Consider the following 26,705-nt stretch of genomic DNA (forward strand, 5'->3'; position numbering starts at 1 on the left):
TTCAAATAACTAATTAACATGGAGAAATCTTCTAAAAGGAGTACAGTCTCTCTCTCTCTCATTACTAATTTATATCTTTCAAGAACGTAAAAACAGTAAATCGGATTATGGGAAGGTAAACCTCCTAAAACACTGAAAACCACAGCCCCTTCTAGGCTGCCAATACTTCCTCTTAGTGCAGCTATGTTAAGATGAAGAAGGGAGGAGACTTGTGAGCTGGAAAATTTTCAGTCAGTCACATTTTGAGCATGTTTATAAATAAGTGTAAGTGAAGTAACATTCGTCTAAATAAAGTCTTAATGTGTCAAAATCTTAACCTAGGTGAACCAGATCAAAGTAGATGCCTCTGCCTTCATTACGGCCCTTTCGCTCGTGAACTCCGGTTACAGGCAATCTGAACGATGCTTTCTTGGGTTAATGACTTCAGTACCAAGAATGTAGAAACTGTGCTCACAGGGATAAGAAACTATAGGGTCTGATGAAATATTACTTGTATTTACTCTTCTCAGAAATTTGAGGGTCAGCCGTTTTCTTCACAGTATCACTAAATGCCAAGGTCAAAGCAGAGGAACAGAGGTTGGGCTGGTTAAGTGACCCAGGGAGTTAGTGGAAGAGCTGTATCAGCCATGAGTCCTCCATTACAACAGACAGCCATTATTCATTCTACACGCTGTATCATCCATAAGATTGCTTTTGGTTTTGTTGCTGTAGTTCTTTTAGTCAGGATGAATTTTTTTTTCTTTTTATTTATTTTTATTTTTGGCCGCTCCACAAGGCCTGTGGGATGTTATTTCCCCGACCAGGGGTGGAGCGCGGGCCCTCAGCAGTGACAGCATGGAGTCCTAACCACTGGGTGGCCAGGGAATTCCCCCCAGGATGAATTGTTAAAAATAACCACTGCCTGACTTGAAAGCTTTGAAATCAAAGTCATGAGACAGTGAGGTCTGGGATACTAAATGCTCTGACGGCACGGGTTCAATCCCTGGTCGGGGAACTAAGATCCTGCATGCCATGCGGACGGGGAAAAAAAAAAAAAAGATACATGGCCCAATTAAAATAAATAAATAAAACAAAACCAAAAAATGAAAAAAAGAAGAAAAAATTTTTTAAAGTTTGTATAATATTTACTAGAACGTATAATTAGTCCAAAACTAGTTTTAAAGGACTTTAATATTTCCAATAGGACTGAATTTCTAGTTTGCTTATTGAAGATTATTGTGGTGTGAGTTTTACTTAATTGTATATATCATGGATTAAACGATTTGATAGCTCCGATCATTGTAGATTTGCATAAGCCAATATTTGAAAATATTTCCTTATTCCTAATACCTGACTCTGGTGTTTGGTAACTTCAAGCCCCTGAGACCCAGGACAGAGGAATTTCTGTGGTGAAGGGCAGCAGCCACAGCCGTGGTTGATGATGTCCCCCTTGGAGATAGGTTTATGGAAAAATCTTTGCTGACATTCTGTGGTCATATGATGCACTGCAACTAATTTGGGCTCTGTGAGTAACTTTACTGAGATGTAATTCACATACCACAGTTCTTCTTAAGTGTACAATTCAATGATTTTTAGCAAATGTACCTAGTTGTGCAATCATCACCACAATCTAGATTTAGAACACTTCCACCACTCCACTAAGATGGTGCATGCCCATTTACAGTTAACTGATTTGGTTTTATTCTGCTTCCTGTGATATAAAGAATGGTAAAGTATCATTTGTAATTTGAGAATTTCATAAAAACTAGGAGAGAATTCTTTTTTTTTTTTGGCTGCACCGTGCGGCTTGTGGTATCCTATTTCCCCAACCAGGGATTGAACCCTCGCCCTTGGCAGTGAAAGCGCAGTGCAGAAAGTATTCGAGTGATGAGTTACAGTGAAAATGCCTTCTGTCTGGGGCTTCCCTGGTGGTGCAGTGGTTAAGAAGCCGCCTGCCAATGCAGGAGACACGGGTTCGAGCCCTGGTCCGGGAAGATCCCACATGCCGCAGAGCAACTAAGCCCGTGCACCACAACTATTGAGCCTGCGCTCTAGAGCCCGTGAGCCACAACTACTGAGCCCGCGCACCACAACTACTGAAGCCCGCATGCCTAGAGCCCGCGCACCGCAACAAGAGTAGCCCCCATTTGCCGCAACTAGAAAAAGCTGTGCACAGCAACAAAGACCCAACGCAGCCAAAAATAAAAAAATAAATATTAAAAAAAAAAAGCCTTCTGTCTAAAACGCTGCACATAAGTCCTCCTGTGCTCTGGTGGCTGAGGCCTGCCCGGGTGGGTGGGAGGTGACCCGGCCGCTCTGCAGAGTCCACACTGCAGCCCAGGCTTCCTCGCCCTTCATCACCATGCTGGGTGCTCTGGGAACCCACACTGGTCTGCGGACTGCCCCCCTTGTCCCCCCACCAAACTGCTGCAATCCTATGAGTATTTCTGGAGCAAGAGCACCAGCGTTTAATGAAGTAAGCCATGTTTCTTGACTGCAAAAATGAACGAGTTAGGCAGGTTATGTACCCTTGATAAAGTAGATTTGCGTTCTGCCCTTCAAGGTCTAAACTCCAGCGAAGTCCAGCTGGGAAATACCAATTCAGGCATCTCAATAAAAGGATAAAAGAAAGCTTGTAAATAATACAGAGCTATACATGCCTGCAAAAAAATCACACTGTCTAAAAGCTGCAACCTCTGTGGAAAATCAAATGTGTTTTAACACTGGCTGGTTAAGTGACGAAAAGGATAGTAAAATGTGCATTCTTAAACAAACAATGAAATGGATTAATGTTCTAAAATTTGTGATTTCTAACATTCTCTTATTACTCATAATTTCATATATCAGAGTCCCTGAATTGAAACCGTTCAAAGGCAGACAACTTCAATATCATTAATTCGTGTCACTAATCTAACCTCTAAGAGATCCCAAATATCATCAGTGCCTCCATCTCCAGTCACATTTTCTTCATCTTTCAAGTTAAGATAACAAGACAAATGCTGACCTCAGCATCTAACAGGATATAGTATTTTTTTGTTTGTTTGTTTTTAATTTTTATTGGAGTATAGTGATTTACAATGTTGTGTTAATTTCTGCTGTACAGCAAAGTGATTCAGTTTTTTATATATACTTTTCAGATTCTCTTCTACTATAGGTTATTATAAGATATTGAATATAGTTCCCTGTGCTATACAGTAGGTCCTTGTTGATTATTTTATTTTTTTTACTTTTTATTTTTTTAAATAAATTTATTTATTATTTTTGGCTGTGTTAGGTCTTCCTTGCTGTGCGCGGGCTTTCTCTAGTTGCGGCGAGCGGGGGCTACTCTTCGTTGCAGTGCACGGGCTTCTCATTGTGGTGGCTTCTCTTGTTGCAGAGCACAGGCTCTAGGCATGTGGGCTTCAGTAGTTGTGCCATGCGGGCTCAGTAGTTGTGGCTCATGGGCTCTAGAGTGCAGGCTCAGTAGTTGTGGTGCACGAGCTTAGTTGCTCCGCAGCATGTGGGACCTTCCTGGACCAGGGCTTGAACCCATGTCCCCTGCATTGGCAGGCGGATTCTTAACCATTGTACCGCCAGGGAAGCCCTCTATTTTATATATGGTAGTGTGTATATGTCAATCCCAATCTCCCAGTTTATCCCTCCTCCCCTTTCCCCCCGGTAACCATAAGTTTGTTTTCTACATCTGTGACTCTATTTCTGTTTTGTAAATAAGTTCATTTGTACCATTTTTTTTAGATTCCACATATAAGCGATATCATATGATATTTAGTATTTTAACTACTGAAACATCACTGCTCTCCCTCAGTGAATGAAACACTTATTTTCCCAGTATTGTCAATAACTTCAGTGACGTGATCATGCTCAGCTGATCCTCACGAGGCCGACAGTCTGATAACAGGTTAAGATGAGAACTATTGATAAAATGCCATCCACCGCCAGGGCTGAGTGACACCCATAGGTAGGACGGTGAGCAGAATTCTTTGACCTTGGTCTCATTTTCCATTATATTTTAACCACCTAAAGTAACTAATTATAAGCAAAATTGGCAATTTACCGATACGTGATTGATTCATCTTAGTCATTTATTTGCCAAAAATATACGACTTAGAACTAATTTATAAGGTTCCTATACCAAATAGCTCGTTGTATTTGCAAGTAACTGTGTACCTGTATACTCCTGGGGAAAACCTATAGTCATAGGGTTCCAAATCTTGTCAAATTATTGCCCCTCCCCCATAACAGTTTACCCAAGACCTCCCAGAGTTACTATGCAGATAATTTACTAAACTAGATCAGAGAAAACTCCTTTTACCCCCCTACCTTCCTCGGGCTTTGGACTTGGAGAGTCCATGGCAGAAAATATCACCCATGAGGTTTTGTTTTTGTTTTTACGTTCACTAAATTTACTTTAAAAATCATAAAACGGGGGCTTCCCTGGTGGCGCAGTGGTTGAGAGTCCGCCTGCCGATGCAGGGGACACGGGTTCGTGCCCCGGTCCAGAAAGTTCCCACATGCCGCGGAGCAGCTGGGCCCGTGAGCCATGGCCGCTGAGCCTGCGCGTCCGGAGCCTGTGCTCCGCAACGGGAGAGGCCACAACAGTGAGAGGCCCGCGTACTGCACAGAAAAAAAAAAAAAAAAATCATAAAACGTTTCTTACAAAAGAGCATTACATTCTGCACACTGCTCTGAATAGATGCCAGGGACATACGGACTATTGTTACTTTTCCTCCCTATCCCACCCCCCCAAATGTTACAGTGTCCACAAAGCAAAGCGTTCACAATAATTACATGGGGGCATTTTTTTTTAAACCACCAACAATGAACAAAAATTAAAATTCACTCACTCCTCTGCTGTTTCAAAATTTCAATGTTTTTGCACACCCGCCCCCAACCCCCAATGCTGTTCGTAAGGAACTAAAACATTACATCTGGTGAACAGCAAAGATTTCACTACACCTCAAATGCAGAACACCTATGAAGCAGAGGAATGTTGGCTTTTTAAACAGAAGCTGATAAAAAAAAAAAATGTAGGACTCCTTCAGTTCTTCACTAGTCTTAGAAAAACTTTCCAGAATACTGCTTCACACTATAAAAAAGAAAATATATCTTGCATTAGAATGCTTCAACATCTGCATACTGTTTCACACTGTTCTGCTCAGCAAATACTGTGCATTCTGTATCTAGTCCCGTGTTCTTTCCTGTAATGGTAACAATCCGATCTTCGGACCCTTCTAAAGGCTCATCAATTTTGATCGAAGCTCCCAACTCATGACAGATCTGTTTAATCCACTGACCACCTTTGCCAATAATAGATCCAGCCAGGTCTTTGGGAATAGTTACTTGTGTAGCAATAATAGGTCCACCAAGATCACCATATGAGCCACGACCCCCTGCATAGGGATAATCATATCCAGAGCCACCCTGTGGTTTATAAGCCATCTGCCGCTCTGATGGGCTCCAGGTATCTACTTCAGAGTCGCCGGTTTCATCAGCACTGAAACCAACCATGCCATCATAACGGTCTCCACGTCTCCCTCTTCTGTCATAGGCCATTAGCTCTCCTCCTCTAGGTGGTGGTGGTGGAGGAAGAAGAAGATTCTGAGCTCTGCCACCACCCCGGCCCCCTCGTCCAGGAGGAGGTGGAGGAGGTCCTTGGCGAGGGCTCTTATCATCACAATCTCTTCTGGATGGAGGCATGGGACGCCCACCCCGACCAGGAGGCCTTCTGTCAAAACCGCCTCTACCCGGCATGGGAAATCCCACGGGACGTTCACGGCCGTCATCAAACATCATTGTAAAACCACCATAATCATAGGTTTCATCGTAAAAATTGGGATCCTAAGGCTGAGCACGTCCTTCGATGGGAGACTCGGATATAAAATCAAGGATGATCTTTATGCACTCTACAACCTTATCAGGCTTTCCTCCAATAAGAACAACTCTGTCAATGGATTGAGGACAACGTTCCTGGAAAAGCTTGATTGTTGTCTGAGTGTTCCTCGAAGTTCTTTGATTTTAGCGCCTTAGAGCCCCATAATTCCTCCAGCCAGACTCTGATGAATCAACAGTCTCAATTCGCAGTCAAAGTCACTTCCTTTATAGTGTTGGTAATTCAAGCATTCCACAGCATCAGATTCGAGCGGGAGCTGGCTGGTTGCAGTGGGTGATGGCAACCGCAGGCCCTCTTCCAAGGTAGGGATGATTTTCTTCAGAATTTCTCCAATTGTTTCAGTATCAGAACTGATACTCAATATGCACTCGGGGCCACTGCTGTCTGGGACTGAAACACTGGCATTGTAGTCTGTATGGACAGCCTTAATATTCTTGCCTCCTTTTCCAATCACTGCCCCAGCATTCTTGCTCTGAAGCAGAATGCCTAATTCAACCATCTCATCAGTGTTTCTAGATCTTTCAAAAGTTTGTTCCTCTTCCATATCTTCAGCAGGGCACTTACCAAATTCGCCATTGATTTTGGTGTTGGGAAAGGTTTCCTCTGGCTGTTCAGTTTCCATTTTCTTACATTAAAGGGACACACCAATCAGTTATTAAATATATCTATCCTTGCAGGGCAGAACTGAAGTGTTCCGGGCGGGACCAACTGACACCCTAGTGCTGCAGTAGCGGGGCAAGGCTACCGTCCCCATGCTGCCGCGCTGCCTCGGCGGGTCACAGCTAGACAGAGAACGAGCCCACCCACGAGTTTTTGGAGTCTTCATAGACTAAAAATATTTCAAAGAAAAGGAATTACAGAAACAGCATATACACTATGTAGGGCTGTGGCATTAAACCATCTTGTGTGCTCAATAAATGCAGGCTAGGAACAGCCACTCAAGGGCAACCATGGCTTAGAGGGAGATGGGGTAAGGCCTGACCCAGGCCACGTGGTCAGTGTTCTCCAAAATGAGTGTCTGCAGAAACAGGCATGGTACTGGCCAGAGATAGGAACGTCCAGAGCTGCTGAACCAAATCTCAACACAGGGAATGATAAACACAAATAGACACATGGGCACACTCATGTTGTCCTCTATCTAAAAAGCCCACTTTCAGGGAACTCCCTGGCGCTCCAGTGGTTAGGACTCCACGCTTCCACTGATGGGGTTCCATGTTCAATACCTGGTCAGGGAACTGCATGGCCCAAAAATTATAAAATAAATAAAAATCATATTTTCATTAAGAGCCTCCTTATCTGGGCTACTTACTTCCTCAAAAGTGTACCAATAGTTACTGTGTTTTGAAAGGGAAGAATTTGGGAATTCCCCAGTGGTTAGGACTCAGTGCTTTCACTGCCTTGGGCCCCAGTTTGATCCATGGTTGGGGAACTAAGATCCCACCAGCCGAGCGGCACAGCCACAAATAAATGAATGAATGAATAAATAAAAGGTAAGAATTTAAAAATTTATTCCCAAGTCAAGCCCGACACTAGTCTGCCATGTCAGTGCTTCCCAGAGCTCACCAGACAGTAAAAACAGGACCCATCACGAGCCTCATTAAGAGCCAGCTGTTCTAGAGACATTGTGCCGTGTGTCAGCAATCGATGGGTCCAGCAGGGTCCTGCATCCTCCCATTGGGTCCAGCATCCTCCCGTTGTTTCAGGGACAACAAGAGCTAATGTTTTCTAGAAAGCTATGCTTTCACCAAAAGCTGGTCGAAAACCCAGTTTATAGAAAAAGAGAGGCATCATGGGGATATAAAGATGACTATACTAGTTAAGAGTTCTGAGTCTCTCCATTCCCAATAACTATAAACATTTAAGTAAATCAACCTAAAATCTGGTTTCCTTGCCTATAAAATTAAAGGAGTAAGTTATACCTTTATGACCTCTTTTAGCTTGAAGATTCTATTTCAATGTGTACATCTGTAGCTTTGATTGATATCCCAACAGCTAGTCCTTAAAACTGCAGGATCATTTTCTCCTGATCAGCGTCATGGATTTTAAACAGCAGAGAGAAAGGATGCCTGCTTTTGTCCGTTAGAACAGGAAACGTTCGGGTGCTCTTAAGTCCACCCACTTGGACCACAGAACTGTCTCCACCAACCACCTACCTGGCCAGCACACACCCCCTCCGGCCACCTTCCTGCTTTGGGTCCCGGCTCCCTCGCTCCCTGCCGGCTTTGCTCTTGGCCCTGAGCCCTAACAGCTTTGTGACCTTGGGCAAGTTACTTACCTTCTCCAAGCCTGCTTCCTCATCTGCAAGATGGGGATGATGATAAAAGCACCAACACTGACGAGAATTAGGTGTGATAAGCCCCGTAGGGTGCACGGTTTGGTGCCTGGCACAGGGAAAGCATTCAGTGAACGGCAGCGATTACTTCTGATGATGACAACTGCGTGGTTAGAGCATCCACAGGACTCAGGACGTAACGGAAGAGTCTAGGAAGTGCCAGCAAAGGGCCAGTGTTGCCAGGGCCCCTGGTCCCCTCCTCCTGGACCCCTTGTCACTTGTAGACTTGAAGGAATGAACACGCTGACTCCCTGTGTCTCTTCCCAGAAACTCCTCATCCCACAGCCCTGAAGATGGGACAGGAATCTAAGGAAACAGGTGAATCTCTTTCACAAAAAGGAAACTGGTGACAGTGGTTGCCTCCCGGGTGGCTTGGAGCCAGGGATGGGAGACAGACTTTTTAGTTTGAATTTTGAACCTCAAGTACATCTTACCAATATTAAAAATTAAACTATTTTTTAACATGTTGATTTTTGAAAACTAAAAAGAGACAATTTGTATTTTTATTTATTTATGGCTGCTCCCCGCAGCACGTGGGATCTTAGTTCCCTAACCAGGGAGGGAACCCATGCCCCCCGCAATGGAAGCGCAGAGCCCTAACCACTGGACCGCCAGGCAAGTCCACAATTTGTATTTTTAAAAGGTTACACCTTCCCTCCGGGGAGCTGGTGAGCTGAAAGGCGAGCTTCACGTGCCTCCCCCGTGCACCCCATAACTGCAGGGCTGTGGGCAGAGGTGGTCTAATCCCCTGACCCAGGATCAGTAATTTCTATCTCCAGAAGTCCAGATGCGGAAACTCTTAGGATTAAAAAAAAGCCACAGATGCAGTGACAGCTCTGGACTCTGCGCAACACTGTTGCACAAGATGAGCCATGTTCACACGGCTTCCAACATACGGCTCGCTCTGGCCACCAGGAGGCTGTAGGCAGCATCTGCTAAGGCTGGGTGGAGACCTAGCGAATCATGCTAATCTAGCAGCAAAAGGTCTGCTTCCAGGGACAAATCAGATGAGCCGGAATCTGGAGGAGTCCCGTGCGGCTCCGACAGCCTGGCTCCAGCCCCGAGTCACACAGCTTTTCCCAGCTCCCCACCAGCCGCGGCCTCAAACATCATCCGTATGGCAGACACCGCCAGCTGCCCACACCCTGGTCTTGCAGAACCCAGTTCTATTCTGCACCGATTGGCCATATGCTTCGCAGAAGCCTGGAACCCTCCCCACCCCAGGGGTTGAATCCTCACTAGTAATCCAGAGCATTTAATTCCACTCTCCTTGCCAGCGAGCAGTTACAGAAGGAGTATGATGGGCGTCTACTGCTGAAGGTCTTCTGTGCAGGTTTCCCTTTGCTCTTAAGACAGGACAAACGGAAGAGGAGCTGCCAGCTGCCCCCCTGGTGCCTGTACCCGGGCAGCAATATCCGGATCGGGGAACCAGCTACACAGGGAGCCAACGGTCGTGAGGCCGGGTTGAGACACTGAATCTCCCACCTCTGCGCCTGGGGTTTTGTGAGGTGATAACATTTCCTCACTGTTTAAGCCACCGTGGAGAAGGGGGGACATCAGCTATGTAGGGCCCCAAGTAGTCAGATGCAATCTCCTTCCCCTGAGACGACACAGTGGGGTACACATATGCACGCACGCTCTCTGTTACACCAAACCAACCCCTGGTGAGTCCTAACTTCACCTCCCCCATCTCCTTGACTCCAGCTCCTTTTGGGGCGTGCCTGCTCTGTACCCCATCTGGATGCACCACTCTGCCCCCACCCCCCAGCAGTACCACTCACTTCCAAGTCTGCCTCCTGCAGGAAGAGTTCATCTGACCTTGCCTACAGCTTCCTCCAGTTCTAACACAGAGCGTCTCCTGCCTCGACATCCCTGGGTTGCCCTCTCGGTGTCCACATTCTGAGCACACGTCATTTACAGTGACTGACTGACTGATAAACTGAATGAAAGGATGAGTGAACTGTGTGAACGATGAATGTGTGAGTACAAAGCACCATTTTCCTTCACCTGAAACCTGGGGTTTTCCTTTCCTCTTTTCTTTCTTGTCTTCTTTCCTCATCTTACTTCTCTGTAGAACAAAAGACAAAAATTGAGATATAAGATATTCAGAGCTCAGACTCTGTAGGATGAATAAGTATTTCTAGAGAAAGCCCCAAACGGCATGCCCGCCCAACCTCCTGGGAGTTGCAGATAAGGGAAGGGGATGACGGTGTGGGGATAGCACTTAGACTCTGCACGACGGCCTCCTGCTCTCTACCCCGCAACACACAGCTCCACACAATGACCAGCTCCACTACTGAAACTAGGGGAGGGGCAGCCTTAACAGGTCAGGAGTCACAGCAGAAAATGCAGCAAGTCTAGCCCACAGGAGGCCTTCAACATATGTCCCACCGGAGAATGAGGTGACAGAGCATCTTGTGGTTAGGGCTTTGGGCTTATACCTTGAAGTTTTTTATTATAAAAGCAGGATGAAATGTGGATACCAGTAATCACCCCATGTAATGAATTTCATCTGAATGTGCAGACTAAAAAATGTTTGACCTAAAAGTAGCTGTTTTGAAGTGGAAAATAAAATTTTGGGTTGTTTTAGTTTTTACTTTAAAACTCCTATGGTTGGGACTTCCCTGGTGGCGCAGTAGTTAAGAATCTGCCTGCCAATGCAGGGGACACGGGTTCGAGCCCTGGTCTGGGAAGATCCCACATGTATCAGAGCAACTAAGCCTGTGAGCCACAACTACTGAAGCCCACGTGCCTAGAGCCTGTGCTCCACAACAAGAGAAGCCACCGCAGTGAGAAGCCCGTGCACCGCAATGAAGAGTAGCCCCCGCTCGCTGCAACTAGAGAAAGCCCGCGCGCAGCAACGAAGACCAACGCAGCCAAAAATAAATAAATAAATTTATAAAACACAAAAAACAAAACTCCTATGGTTGTTAGCCAAAACTCAAAATAGAGGGCCACCAGCAGGAGATTTCCAGACCATCTGCAGAAAGGCCTACTCCATCATACCAGCTGAACCTCTCATAGCTGCTCTTCTGTGTAAAAGCCCTGGGGCCGAGCTTCTGATGAGATGGCAGAAAGAACACTGCGGAGATCACGACCCACTGTGGAAATCGGCAGTGGACCCCCTTGACGGTATGCAAATACAATTCTAACTTAAACCTTTAAATCAGGACAGATATTAAAATTTGCGTTAATGTTCATCATGTAATAGCAAACCGACACTAAAAACTTCTGCAAGATCTTTTATGTTACACAAGAGTAAAAACTGTAGTATATGTTCAGATAGTTAAATGAGCACCAAACACTACAAAGTGTAACCAACATGGTTCTATTAAAAACTCTCTTCAACTATGGCATTCAAGGACAGCAATACAATATTTTCTTTACAAAGCAACCAATATAAAAATCTGCAAATGCCATAAATTCATTTATAGGCTATTATTTTCACATAGGCATGTCATTAGATTCTTTCAATTCTTTCTTTCTTTCAGTTCTTTCCTGAGGTATTTTTTGTGGTTTACTTTTATTGTACTGCTGGATGCATTATCTTTGATCATCCTTTCCTAAAATGATTTTTAAAGACCTGCAAAAAATTTTTATTGCATAGGACACTGTTCATGACACAGAGATCGGGAACTGCAAATATGTGGCACTGGAACAAGCCTTACAAATGTTGCATTTTAAGAATTTTTTTTTTTTTACAGTTTGCCTCTTTTAAAAAATTGAAGTTACAGCTAAGAGTTAACTACGTACAGTGAAGCAGTTTGGGAATGTTAGAGATTAGAAAATACGATGAATGATAAAGGGAAAAAAAAAGCCATAATTCTTGCTGGCTTTATATTGTATTGCCTTCAAAAGCAACTGTACATATTGCAATCAGTTCATAGTTTAATATTTCTACTAATCTGTTTTAGGAGAGTAAATGTCTTTCAAGGTTTCCAGTTCCTCTATGAGCTTCTTGTTCTGAACTTCCAGCACTGCAACTCGACTCTCCAGACATTTGACATATTCTTTCTTTCGACGTCGACATTCTTTAGCAGCTTCCCTATAAGAGAGTAGAAGCAAAAGGGCAAAAACAAAACATTTTTTTTCACATGCATGCTACTGACAGGGAGGTTGAAGTAAGCTTGGTAAATGTGATCGTGGTGTTCCAAATCCTGGGACAACATTCCCAATGCGATTCCAAACCCTAAGCCAAACTGGGTTCTGAAGGGTCACAAGCATCCCTTCCACAAGTCCACATGGCAATTAGTAAGACTGCTGCATCTCCTGCCTTGATTAGAGCTCTGGGCAAACAAGGCCCAAGTCAAAGTCACTCTGCTTTACGGCAGTAAAGATCTTTGAGGGCCTTGAGTTCCTCAATGAGAGTCTTGTTCTGGTTTTCAAGCACAGCCACACGGTTTTCAAGACATTTGACATATTCTTTCTTCTTCCTGCGACACTCCCGGGCAGCTTCCCTGGAACCAACACAAGGCAAATGACAACAGGAACAACCTCTCAGCACAATCCAGAGCGGCTTGTGAGTCTCTGCCCCCCAGACTCAACTGCCGGTCAGTCCTTGGGGATGTCCGCACGGAGCCGCACAACAGTCGTAACCGAGCACATGCCTCATTGGGAGGTTAGCCTAAGACAGCAGGAACGACGGCAGAGCACAACAATTCGCCCGGCATCCGTTGTAAATGGTGTTTTCTTAGGGCACACGTCCCATGGTCACAGTGACCAGCAAGATTTTCAGTAACCGAAACGATAGGACCACATCCCCAAGTGGAACTTCTACAAAAACATTTACAGATCTTTTCAATTCTCTTAATTATTTTTGTCCACCAAAAGCCACATATTCCATCACAATGAGTTAACTTTATTTGATCAAAAATGATTAGAAAAATTAATCCTTAGAAACCAGTGTCAGCACTGGAGATTTTAATTCTTCAAGACTAAATCTCAGTAAAACAAGATCAATCATGACTGCAAGCCAACAGTTTGTCGGCTAGAAAACAACATGGATAAGAATAACAATAAACAAATCATGCACATTTTCATAAACCAAAATAGAAGGGACTCTGCTTCTGAAAACTAAGGAAGGAGAGAAGAGAGGGTACAGAATACAACCCTCAATAATTCAGATAACTTAAATCCAGAAATGTGAGAACACCACAGCTGAAGTCATGGAAAGGACGCGAGAGATGCATCTGCTAACCAGGATTTAAAGCACTGCAGACACGCCCAGAGGAAGGCCAGACCAGCAGCCAAAGCAACACACACAAACAAACAGAGGAGCTGAGTTAGTCATTTTCACACATAACCCTGCCAAAATACAATGGACATGGCCAACATTTTCTTTCTTTCTCCTTCTTTTCAGGGTGGGGGGGGGGGGGCTACTACATCATTGAACTCCTCTAGAGAATATACCCTCTGATAACAGTTTTATTTTGGAGTGTTCCTTTGAGAATAACTGCCTTTGGCGTACCCATCATATCAAAAAGCCTACATTGAAACAGGTAATTCAAATATGTATAAGCAAAAGTTGTGTTGAACGTCTAATCGCCAGTTACTGTAATGCCAGTTAGCACTGCTGCAATTCTGGACTAGGAGTGACACATGCAACACATGTGGCCAATTCTGTTTTATTTTTAGGATAGTTGATGCTCACTAACAACTGGTTATCTGTGTTTTCTCTGTGGGAAGCAAGGGTCAGCAGAAGAGAGCCCTTGAAATCCCAATGAACTGCAGGAAAAGATCGAGCCCTACTCCCCAGCCAAGAACAAAGCCATCACCCTGTGAACGTGAAAGGTTCTCAGACTTCTTAACTGGTTAACAGAAAAATTAACAGTGTAAAAGTGAACACAATCTGATAAGCACAGATGAATTTAATCTAAATCATGCACACGGCAATGCCAAGAATAAATCCAAGCACACTTATACGTTTGCCAGTTTGGGAACACAATTCAACTCTTCCACAAAGAAACTAAAATACATTTCTGAACACCAAGGTTTTTGTGATTAAATCATTATATTAAATTCTAGGTCTGGAAGGAAGATAGATGGTCATTTTACAAAACAAGTTACTACTAAATGAAATTTTAAATGTCGAATAGCTGTGTTGTGGGATGTCTAATGTTTCAAGTGTAATTTACCAAGCTGTGCTATTTCTCGTGAGTATGGATACTTCGTGTCTCATGCGCCTGCATGCATGTTACCAGAGTCAAAATATTCCAGGCACAAAGCTCTGGATGGCCACACCAGTAGGTGGTACATTCCTAAGTAGTCTCGGCTAAGGAAGACACCTGTTTCTTCTATTAATAGTTAGCTCCATTTTCAGGCCTTGCATTGGTCTGGATATACCCTTAGCATGGAGAGGAAGTACATGGCAAAGAGGAAAAGCTGACAAGGTTATTAAAGAAATAACAACTGTAGCTGGATTGGCAGAAATACAATTAAGTATCTATTATGAATGCCAGCCAAGGAATTTAGCTGAGAGAATGTGTAAGAGGTCTTTGACATTAATAAGTAAATCCTACATACTCTCCATAGAGCTAAATCTGCAGCTGACACCGGGGTCTCTTTGAGGTGACCTGGTGTTAGTGCAGGGTGGGCTCTGGGGAAAGACGGCCTGACTGCAGTTCCAGGTTCTGTCCAGTTTGGGCTGTGTGATCTTAATCAGCTTGTTACCTGACCTCTCTGAACCTCAGTTTCTCATCTGTAAAGTAAGGGAGAATAACCAGACCTACTCTCATGTGAAAGCTATGTGTGAGTTAAAAAAAAAAAATGGTAGAGGGCTTCCCTGGTGGCGCAGTGGTTGAGAGTCCGCCTGCTGATGCAGGGGACACGGGTTTGTGCCCCGGTCCGGGAAGATCCCACATGCCGCGAAGCGGCTGGGCCCGTGAGCCATGGCTACTGAGCCTGTGCGTCCGGAGCCTGTGCTCCGCAACGGGAGAGGCCACAACAGTGAGAGGCCCACGTATCGCAAAAAAACCCACAAAAAAACGGTAGAAACAAGCACTGAAAACTTGCTCAGCAGACACTGAGCAACCGAAGAGCCATTCATCATCTGCTTTTCTCTTGTCCTGCTCTGAAACTGAAATTTGGAAGCTAAAATAGACCCTTCTCAGAATCCCGTGCACCTAGGGGCTCTCTTGTTTATTTCTAGCCAATGAAATGTGCAAGAACACGTGAGAAAATGAGAGAGGGAACTGGAAGCGTATGTACGATAGGAGGCATCTCTATGCGGTGGGGCTGTGGGTAATTTTAACTCTTCCTCTTGCTTTGTACTTGTCCCCAGCTAGAATTTTTCACAATAGATTGTACTTGGGTATAATAGAGAAAAAACAAAGTTACAAAATAGATAAAAGAAAACTACATGTAAAAGACTTAGAAAATTCTGAACTCACACTCAGATTTATTTTGCTCACAAAGAAGCTAAAAATTATACGTATCACCTACTTCACAAAGTAAATACCAAGTACAAAATGAATCTTTATTTGTAATAAAGTCCTTCCATTATCAGTTAAAAAATGAATGTATCGGGCTTCCCTGGTGGCGCAGTGGTTGAGAGTCCGCCTGCCAATGCAGGGGACACGGGTTCGTGCCCCGGTCTGGGAGGATCCCGCGTGCCGTGGAGCAGCTGGGCCCGTAAGCCATGGCTGCTGAGCCTGTGCGTCTGGAGCCTGAGCGTCCGGAGCCTGTGCTCCGCAGCGGGAGACACCACAACAGTGAGGGGCCCGCGTACCGAAAAAAAAAAAAAAAAAAAAAAAAATGAATGTATCTTTTAGACATTACCCTAAAACACATGAGGATGTACGGCCTGCTGATGAAACAGTTTCATGCCTGGAACTCTGACTAGAAGACTTACTTAGCACATGCAGAGCACAAGCCCACATAAAATGCCACACAACATGTAACTTGGGAGAAATAGCTGAGGAAAAGTTAATTTTTTAAAAGCCCCACAGTAATAAATGATATGTCCCCTAAGTGGTTGCGGTTTCTAGTGAAACATCTTACCTATTTTTCATTAGCCTCAGCTCTCGTTTGCGTGTTGCTTCCTCTGCTAGTTGCTGGGGACTGTGCAGGCTTCCCGGCGAGGCAGCCATCACTACTCCCTGTGGCAAAGCAGTAGTTGGAGCTCGGATCTGGTAAGTCGGCATGTCACCAGTGGTGGCTGCAATGAAACAAAATATCACGTTATATAAACAACTTATGACTTGATATTTTACGTAAAATTGACCTGGAAATAACATACTTCTTTTTACATGTTTTAAGAGGTGAGCTTGCTAATGTTTAAGATGATTATTCTGAACATTATAGAAATTTTAGGTATCAAAGATCCCTTCAGCATTTGGAACAATGATACTCAGCATGCTCTATACATTTAATTGAAAGGTTTTTATCAAAGGCTAAAGTAGACAGGCTTTTCAACTGATAGTTCATTTAGCCTAAAATCAGTGGTGTGCTGATAAATATTTAACCACCAGCTCTCTAAGGGGGAAAAAAAAAGCCCTGGTCCGTAGTGTTTATCATTCCCATGATGTAAATGCTTTCACCATGGCCAATTTCAAGCTACCGATATGACTTCACTAAATGTAGAGTTGGAAAGACATACAACAATAAGTAGCACACCATACAGACAAAATAGATGTAAATAACCTCAAGAGCATAGATACAATTATTAGAAATGATGAGTTTTAAGTATTTATTAATGTTGTTTTTAATGTAATTTGTTAAATATATATGTATTTATATCTTTAGTTTTTAATAATGTCTGTTTTTGCAACCAGTTCATAAAAATCCTGAAAACTTAATAATTGGCCCCAGCAAATGAGTGGGAGCTGGCCCTAGCACACCACTGCAAACATTTTAATTAAGAAGAACATCTCCATCCTCTGAATACCCCAGCTAAGAGATTTTCCTAAACCCTGCAGCATGCCTGAAACAGTTCCTGAATGTCTTTAAGTGCAAGTCTTATTAACAGGTGATGACTGGTACTGGTACTGGTACTGGAAGGAAAATACTAGCTTACTGTATTTTCAGCTTAAAAACAAGGACAAAATAAGAAACAGGAAAGCTCTACTTAAAACTGGTTTCTCTAGGGAAGGATAATTTTTGTCTTTCTTAGATTTCTTGGGATAATAATACATTTCTAAGTATTCATTTTTTAAAACACATTTTCTAATTATAGTATAATCACAGTTAAATGACAGATTTAAATATTTATTTAGTATTCAGAGCGAATACTAAAAGTCCCAAAGTGTAATAATTTAATTTCAAAATTTGTCTATCTACTGCAATAAACACAGGTTCCTAGGAAGGACAGATGGATTTAAGTGATTAAACATGTTTCTACCACCAATGTGTCAACTTTGAGAACGTATGGTCCAGAATTAATTTGACGTTTTGATGAGATATTACAAAATACATGCTCTCTCAAAGCTAAATGCAAGAAAAAGGTTAAAAAATCCTATAAAATCCTATAAAAATTGGTCTGATCTAAATCCCAATCAAAATATGAAATGCATCACTGCTGTATGTCATTAAAATGTATTATACCTATTGAGTAAGAAACAAAATTTTACCCAAAGGGAGACACAGACTTTTTTCACTTAAGTAGAATATTATCACTGAAAATAGCCAAGCAGTTTAAAATGTTAATTGAAAACTGATCTATGTGCTTCTTTTGGGTAAATGCCAGGTGTCTTCCCTCTAGGGCTCAAGAGTTAGGTGAAAGAATAAAAATATGGCTTTGGGGGCTTCCCTGGTGGCTCAGTGGTTGAGAATCCGCCTGCTGATGCAGGGGACACAGGTTCGTGCCCCGGTCCGGGAAGATCGCACATGCCGCGGAGCAGCTGGGCCCGTGAGCCATGGCCGCTGAGCCTGTGCTCCGCAACGGGAGAGGCCACAACAGTGAGAGGCCCGCGTAACGCAAAAAAAAAAAAAAAAAAGGGCTTTGGGTGAAGATCATTCAATTCTTCATAAGGTTTACAAAAATATCATTTATAAGGTTCTTCTTTCTATATATAATTTAATAAACAATGGTGAATAAACAGTAACTGTGATAGATATAATGATCACCAGCAGAATCTCTATTAATAAACTTGGGAAAAATCCTAAATTTGTTTTCATGACTAATTAAAATATTGTACATACATATGTCTCATTAGGTGTCATAGAAATTTTTGAAATATTGAAGAAGATAACTTTAAAAATCAGTTGTAAACTTACTAAAGATTTTTTTTAAAATATTTTAATCATATTGCCAGAGGAGCTAGAACGGTGCACAGAACAACATGGTTCTCTCCTTTTCTCTTTATCCACATCAAGGGAAGGTGGCTATGGGATAATAAAGGTTAAACAATGGAACCCGCTGGAGGCAACAGAGGCTTTCTAAAATTGGAACAATGGCCAGCAACGAAGAAGAAGTCCATGTGTCATTATGCTGACATTTGCAGGCAGCAGGGATGCAGACCTCGGTCTAGGGTTGCTCTTGCCAAACACTGCTGACAAAGAGTGCAATACAATGAATAGAAAGGTACAGAGGGGTTTGCTGTGCTTGTTCGAGTTTTGTGTGTACTTTTTGTACTGTAAGTTAAAGCAGAATGCTTGAGTAACCATTTTTTCAAAAAAGGAAAAAGTCGGGGTGGGCAGGAATACTTTGCAGGTGAAAAGTAAAGTTCATTCACTGGTCTTAAAACCAGAAATGGTTCTAAACTTGTGCCTATTTCCAAAAGCTGAAACTACCCTCCAAGGACCAAACTTGGCACCAGGAAGAACAATGGCACTTTCAAAAGAAGTATTCTTAAAACACTTTGAGCAACAGCTCAGGAAAACATACCGCTTTAAAATGATAACTTGGAAGGGAATGATATATTTGGATGTATTAGTTCTGGATGTTAGCTAACAAACTGGGTTTTATTACAATTTTTCAGACATAGTGTATATTCATTTTATCTCCTTCAACAAAAATCAGTTTGCAGCTCATTAGTTCAAGCCAGAAACAGGAATTAGTATAAATTAGTAGGAATTTGTATAAATTTCTGTAATATCCCAACGAATCTATATGACAGTACTATTCTAATGGTCACTGAATAAGTATCAGTGGATGAATTCCATATATTCAAATATGATCACATTAGCAAGCATGTTAATAAGATATGGGCAAAGAGAATCTCTTGTTTTGAGGAAATCCAAATGTCAAAAAGTTTTGTTTTTGAAACAAGTTATCCAAAAGTTTTTATCTTAGCTTTAGTTTCTAGTGTTATGGATGCAGTGGTGATTTAAAGCAGGTTAGCTATTGAGGATCACAGTTCAGAGAACCATACTACATTCTTCGATGACACATTCTGATCCCTGTACTCTTAAGAAGGCCAATTCCTGTTCCATCTTAACTACTGAAAGTGTCCAAATTATTTTTTATGCTAGAATTTCACTGTATAAATTATTTCTGAAAATAAATGGGCCATCAGTGGGGGCTTCAAGCTCATGACTGAAGAAGAATAAGAAAAAGATATTTATACATTAATTTTACTCTAAGGCAGCAAACTTTAAAGGCAAGTCAGGGATATCTTTTTTACCCTAGACTCTAGCACAGTCCTCGGCATACAATGGGTGCTTTGTGAGTTTACATGTGCACCACAAAGTAAATTTTGAACTTCTCAAGGTTTTGCAAAAGCCCACTGCCATTCAGAATGTTTAAAATAAGCAATCTTATTATTGTAAGACTATAATTAGCTATTGTTATTATAGCTAAGTCTTTAACACTAAGCCATGGAAAGCCCGATAAGATGCCATATATTTATTCAAACTGACCTTTCTTGATAAAAGGCATTATTTCTTAAGTCTTCCCTTAAATATTACTTATCTACCCTGGCATTTTAGAAACAGAGGAGTTGTAATTACAGTGTGATTCCAACCATCTAACTCCTGACATGAAAAAAAAGTTTAGGTTTAGTGTCAATATTTCATGGGAAAGAAAATTCCTAGGACTCTCAACTCTGGTCAGTAACTTCATACCTCTCTTTGCAAGCTTTAAACACGGTACAGCAGAAAAAGCATGGGATTTGGAGTCTGGGTTCTAGTCCAGCTGTGCCACTTACCAGATATGTGACTTGGGGCAAGTTCAGTTTCCTCATCTGTAAAATGGGGATACATGATCTCATTTAATACTCACAATAAACCCTATAATGTATGTCAAAGTGTCTAGCACAGTGCCTGGCACATGGTAGGCTTTCATCAAATGTTAGTTCCCTTCCTCTTCCCTTCCTTAAGTTCTGAAAGACAATGTTCCAAATTATGCTTATACTGTATAATTAAAAGACATATAACAACCATATTTTCCCCTGGAGTTTCCCTTCTAACAAACCTAGGTAATAGAATGACTGAAACGTATGGCTCTTATTCCTTATTTTGTTTAAAAAATATGCCCCTTAAAAAGCTTTTAAAATTTCTACTATATTTTATTATATCCCTTTAGAGAATAAATCATTAAAAGATAATATAAAATGTCCTTTTTAATGTGCATAATCATTTAAAAGAGAACCTCGAAGATGGAGGATCACAAAGAAACACGATACAATCTCATCAGACTGGTAATAAGAAAACTGAAAACCTCACAAGTAAAAGGTGTTTGTTTCTTTCTAACCAAGAAAGAAACAAGAAACTCAGCCAAATGCCTATCTTGATAGCTTCCAAAGTGAAACAGTTTATCAACACCCCAAATGATGGTGATATTACTTGCTTATTGGTTTACTGAGATCTCTGAGCACATCAGCTGAATAGAAACATTTTTCTATGTGCAGCTCCTCCCTTCATATGTCATTTTGCTCTGCGTCACTAATCCCAAACACACTGAAGTAACACGCAATGGAGGTGACTTAGGAGCCGTACTTGTTAGCAGGGGCTTCTTTCCCTGGCTCCAGCGAACCAAGGACATCTTCACTTTTCCTTTTGATCCTCTCCTCCCCACCACCACACCAGTACTCAAAATGCCCAAATCAGGCTTGTCCTCGCCTGGTATCTCACACTGTCAAAAACTTTCCCTCCTCCATTGCTCCACTTTTTCCAGGAAAATGAAATCCTATATAAGTGTAACTAAGTACTGATCATTTTCAAATTTGCTACAATTACTATAACAGACAGACCATGTGGAATTAAGCCAGTACTATTTTTTATTTTAAGTTACACATATAAGGGACCTTCCTGAGTTGTTTATTAAGTGAAACTCTTAAAGTGACAAAAAAAGTCTATGTAAAAAGATGAAATTATGAATATTGAAATTTAAGGTTCTCTATAATAGCAAATATATGCTCTATTGTCCTATGAGAGTAATAATAAATATTCTAGAAAAAATCCATTTTGACTACTTAACATGATGCTAACTTCATTTTGCATGTTTTATAAGCAGTGTGTAGTATGCTATTATAACTCATCTAACCGTAGCATTAATTTACCAATGTCAGGTGGATTTTGAGCAGCAATGTAATATGGTGTGAACAGAACCAGACAAGGAGTCTGAAAACCCAAACGGGTTCACCACTTGCTAGCTTTGTGAGCTAGGAGAGCCTTTACCCACTCCGATCCGATCCCTGTTCAGTTACATGCAAATGAGTGTAACAATATCTGCGCTAAGTGCCTCAGTGAGAATGCATGGAAAGTGCTTCTCCTCTCCGGTATTTAAACATGGTTTCTTCATTGAGGCTTGCCCTGATCCTTTAACCCATATTACTGCTTCCTGTGGGTCTCTCGTGATCTGACAGCTTCTTTGATAGCACTCACCCCATAAGTGATTTTTTTAATTTTAAAGTTTATGTAAATGCAAAGCATCATCATAATTATTTTATTAGGCAACGTATTCATATAGGCATATAAAACTGGACAAAGTGAAACAATTATCCTAAACTATATTTCATTAAAAATTTTTCAGAAACAGTGAGGAGGCAATTTCAGTATACCTTCCACACAGGTTTGGAGTTTTATGGAAACTTAAGGTAGATGAGTGACTTCTTGTTTTCATTTCCAACATGATTATAACTTGCTTCGCTACCAACTTCAAGAAGCTGTTATAACTTGATCCAAAACATTCCTTTACGTGAGAATTTCCAAATAAAAACCTTTTCCAGCAGCCTCTTTTCACAAAGGTAAAATGCATCCTTATTCACTAAGATACTGTTTTCCAAATTTGAATTAAGTTGTAATATTTGTTTTTTAACAATTCAGAAATCCAGGCTGAATACAATTCATCAGAGTTTTTTAGACTTGGAGACTAAAGGGTATGGAATTAGGCTCCTAAACATAATCAGCTTATGAACAAAGCCAAGAACTATTTCTAATAAAACTTTAAACTATACCCAACAGAATCAATAATATAATTCTATAAACCAAAGATATTCACTTTCACATTCGATTCTATGATCCTGTAAGCAAATGCTCCTAAAACCTTTACCAGGCCAGTCATTATTTTGGAGCCTGAGTTTGGTCCAGATCAGCTTTTCAAACTATAAGTTGTAGACCATGAGTAATTCAGTAATTAATTTCATGGGTCAAGAATAGCATTAAAAAAAGAATGGAATAGACAAGTATGAGTACATCACATAGAGTAAGGATAAGCACTATTTTTGAAACTTGTTTTATATAAATGTACTTGTTTTATATAAATACACATACACACACACAAGGTCTATGGCATTATGCTGTAAAATGTGGGTCATAGTCAAAAAGTTTGCAAGTCAAATATCTAGCTCGGTCCACTTGGTTGCAATCCACACGGGGAGGGGGCGGAACTGGGACTCCAAAGGTGGGCCCCAAAGCTGCTCTACTACACCTTGAAAAGGCCCCTTAAATCCTGTGCTCTTTGGGCTCCTCGAAAAAGCAAATAAAATATGCTTTTCATTTTCAAATAGCATTTTCAATAGAATTGATTCTGTGAGAACTGACCAGATTTCCAAAAATAATGATTTCCAAAGGCACAAAGAGGTCTTGCGAAAAAAGTGACATTTAAAAAATTTCAGCATTCTGAAAAATTTAAACTAGAATGGGTAAATCATGTATAAGCATTATGGGTAAAACTGTGAAAAAAAATATTTTCAAGGATAGTGGTATGTTCACTCTGTAAACATAAACGCATAAAAATGTTCATTTATTTTCAAGCAATGGTTAAACATTTATGTAAATTTTTACTTTAAAATTTAATATTTAAATATATTCTGGGTATTCTCAAATCATTTATTTTTTGTTATAATTCTCTCTCATGTTTGGACATGAAAATTGGAATTAAAGGCTTAGTAAAGAAAGATATAAGGGTGGGAGGGAGGGAGACACAAGAGGGAAGAGATATGGGGACATATATATATGTATAACTGATTCACTTTGCTATAAAGCAGAAACTAACACACCATTGTACAGCAATTATACTCCAATAAAGATGTTTAAAAAAAAAAGATATAAACCAACTAATAATTTTTAGAAAATACATGTATGCATAAAAATGCCTTTTGGTTCTAAGAATCATATGACATGCAGTATCTGAGATTATTTTAAGTCCATCTATATCTTACAATAAATCTGTTATGTGAGGGCTTCTGCATTCTATAGCCCCTCTAAAACCTCATGAAAACTTCTTTGAGAAAAACAATTTAACACAGGCTTTACTTGCTCAAGACAATGGAATGTTCCCATCCGGAAGAGAGCCGAGACCCACTAAGTGAAGAGATAAGGTGTGGTGAAGCTGTTTACAGTCACCCACTCTTCAGGAATTCAACTGCGAGCTTAGCACCAGGCTGGCACTCAACTGCCGGTAACTAAGTCACCAGCATTACCTGTAACTGAGGGCACCACCCCCGGGAAGAACTGCAGGTGGGGCGGGTGGGTGCGGGTCGGCACTGAAAGATGCGCACTCCCCGGACCCGGCGCTAGCGGGCACTCCGGCCCCGCCAGGCGCCTGCGCAGGCCGCTCGGCCCCGCCAGGCACACACTTACCTCGAGCGGAACGTTAAGGCGAGGCTCACGGGACCTGCTAGGGGTCTACGGGCGCCGGCGGAGAGGGTGGCAGCCCCCACCTGCGTGCGGCCGGGCGGAAAGAACTGAGTCAATCACAGCGTGACTCGGGCTGACGTCAGCGTGCTGCCTGCCTGCAGTTTAACTTTCCACTGCCCGCCGCACCGATTCCAGGAAATGTAATGACGTCGGCCCTTTGAACCCGGTTAGCTGAGAAGCAGACCATTTTAAACAGGACGGAAGGAACGGCAGGCTCACAAACACCCCTGACGCGCTGTGTTTCCTATTCTGTCTTGCAGCTACATTTGAACACAGCAAGAAAATCGGAAGCTTACTTTTTTTTTTTTTTTTACAACTTGAACAAAATGTGTTTGACTTGCAGCTGCACTGGATCTGCAACAGGTTGCAGATGAATCAACAGCTTATTTTAGTAGAGCAAATGGAGACGGGGGGGGGGGGAGAGAGAGAGAGAGGGGGGAGGGGGGAGGGAGGGAGGGAGGGAGGGAGGGAGAGAGAGAGAGAGAGAGAGAGAGAGAGAAAGGGGAAGCAGCACAGTACTGAGCAAAGAAGCGGTTACACTCAGATGCCTTCACAGAGTGCCGAGTATATTCGGTTACAGATTAGAAGGAACGTCTTACTCCTCAGCTACTAGAAAGTTAATACTTTTTGAAACACTCAGAGGTTCCTAAATAATTTTTCTAAACTTCAAAAACAATCTTGCGGAATTTCAATCCCTCTTTAAAATTCTTACCTGTTTCGTCTCCAGTTACAGCCATGATGGGCTTCTGCATACAGAACTGTCTTGCTTCCCCTATCACAGGACCACATAAAGTGTTCCAAACCAGCAAGCATGTGCAGGGTAAGTAGGAGTACTGACATCACAGTGACCTCACTAGCTATCACTGCCATCAATTTGCTTTGTCACAGACAAGCTCACTGAAACCAAACCCTATAAAAACCCTTCCTGTAATAAATCATCTCAATGTTCTTGTTTCTTATTTTTACATAAAAATCGAGTTGGGCTCTGGCAAAAAATACATCTCATTAGCATTAAAAGTTACATGGCTATTTCTTATGGGGCTACTTTTAAATTATTGTTCTGTCCAAGGTTTCTAAGTAACCAAAGTAGGCATATAGCTTATATATTTTTCGTAACTCATAGGAGAAAAAACACAGATTTAAAAACAACAACTGACAATCAACCCAGAAAAACGCTGTGAAACACACAGAAGTGTATTTCAGACACTTCTAAATTCACCAAGAAATACCCAGCCACCTTAGTTTACTTGACACATTTTTATTTGCTACAATGACATAAAATCCAGCTGTTTATAAGATGACATAGAATTTGCTAATTTCACTTGAAGGGCATACATACTGAAATTTTTAAAATTCACTGTGCCAAAAGCAGTAAGTATTATATAGCATTCCTCCATAAACATTATGGAACCACATGAATTTGCTGATATTTAACATTTGGGGGCCACAAAAACAGTAATTTCATGTGGCTCAATCTAATGCACTATTTTGCTCAATTAAAATCCTTTGAAAGAATTTTGTGATTTAAAAAAATTCATAAATAAATCACAGTTACTATTCATAGAATTTAAAAAATATATCCAGTTTCATTTGGATCACTTAATGAAGGTTCAGCACATGAAGAGCTGGATCACTATTGGAAATTTAACAATTACAAAGTTAGGCCAAAGAGTGGCACATGTTCAACAGTAAAACAGACCACAGCCCAGGGGAAAAAATGATCTGCATCTCTACTGCACAAAAAGAAGTGACATGTCACTGATCTTGTATCTTGATCAATGGGTTTACAAAGGCCATTCCCTGTATGATTAGGATCCAAACCATTCTTATGTCAGTGAAAGGGCATTCCACCACATTCTTGCCTTATTCAATGAAGTACCTCTAGTAAGGCAGGGACTTCACATTCAGAGGCTTAGGAGGCGAAACATGAGGGAGGATCCATGTTTACAGTAATTCTCCAGGGCACATAAACTGAAGACATCCTGGCTAAGTAAAAAAGTCTGGGGACCAATGGAGAGTCCATGAAGGATTCTTTTCCATCCCAGCCACACCTAAGGGCTTGGTTCCAAGACTACTAGTCAACTTTATTTCAAATTTGAGAAAGTTCAAATTGATTTTAATCTCAACATTTCTTTACGGACTTCCCTGGTGGCACAGTGGTTAAGAATCCACCTGCCAATGCAGGGGACACGGGTTCAAGCCCTTGTCCAGGAAGATCCCACATGCCGCGGAGCAGCTAAGCCCGTGCACCACAACTACTGAACCTGCGCTCTAGAGCCCACGGGCCACAACTACTGAAGCCCGCATGCTCTAGGGCCTGCATACCACAACTGCTGAGCCCGCATGCTGCAACTACTGAAGCTCGTGCGCCTAGAGCCCATGCTCCACAACAAGAGAAGCCACCGCAATGAGAAGCCCACGCACTGCAACAAAGAGTAGCCCCCGCTCACCGCAACTAAAGAAAGCCTGCGCACAGCAACGAAGACC

The 26,705-nt window shown here is 41.9% G+C and overlaps 1 protein-coding gene and 1 pseudogene across 35 annotated transcripts in view; both read right to left on the reverse strand.

The window, feature by feature from the left end:
* Positions 1 to 730: 730 nt before the first annotated feature.
* LOC109549669 (heterogeneous nuclear ribonucleoprotein K pseudogene) lies at positions 731 to 11,280 on the reverse strand (annotated as a pseudogene).
* A 233-nt stretch (positions 11,281 to 11,513) lies between these two features.
* CREM (cAMP responsive element modulator) overlaps positions 11,514 to 26,705 on the reverse strand; it is a 65,770-nt gene continuing 50,578 nt past the window's right edge. For 10 of the 35 annotated variants that reach the window (XM_073801593.1, XM_019933315.3, XM_073801596.1 and 7 more), the window contains 3 exons: positions 20,285 to 20,320; positions 16,200 to 16,356; positions 12,516 to 12,974 (listed from right to left, as the gene is read on the reverse strand). In XM_073801593.1, coding sequence (XP_073657694.1) covers positions 12,821 to 12,974; positions 16,200 to 16,356; positions 20,285 to 20,320 — 347 coding nt within the window. In that variant the 3' untranslated portion in view covers positions 12,516 to 12,820. Of the gene's footprint in view, positions 12,975 to 16,199; positions 16,357 to 20,284; positions 20,321 to 24,930; positions 25,085 to 26,705 lie in introns of those variants that run through there. The other 25 variants (XM_019933331.3, XM_019933321.3, XM_019933327.3 and 22 more) reach the window with 9 other exon arrangements.

Source organism: Tursiops truncatus, chromosome 2 (assembly GCF_011762595.2).
Source record: "Tursiops truncatus isolate mTurTru1 chromosome 2, mTurTru1.mat.Y, whole genome shotgun sequence".
Lineage (NCBI taxonomy): Eukaryota > Metazoa > Chordata > Mammalia > Artiodactyla > Delphinidae > Tursiops > Tursiops truncatus.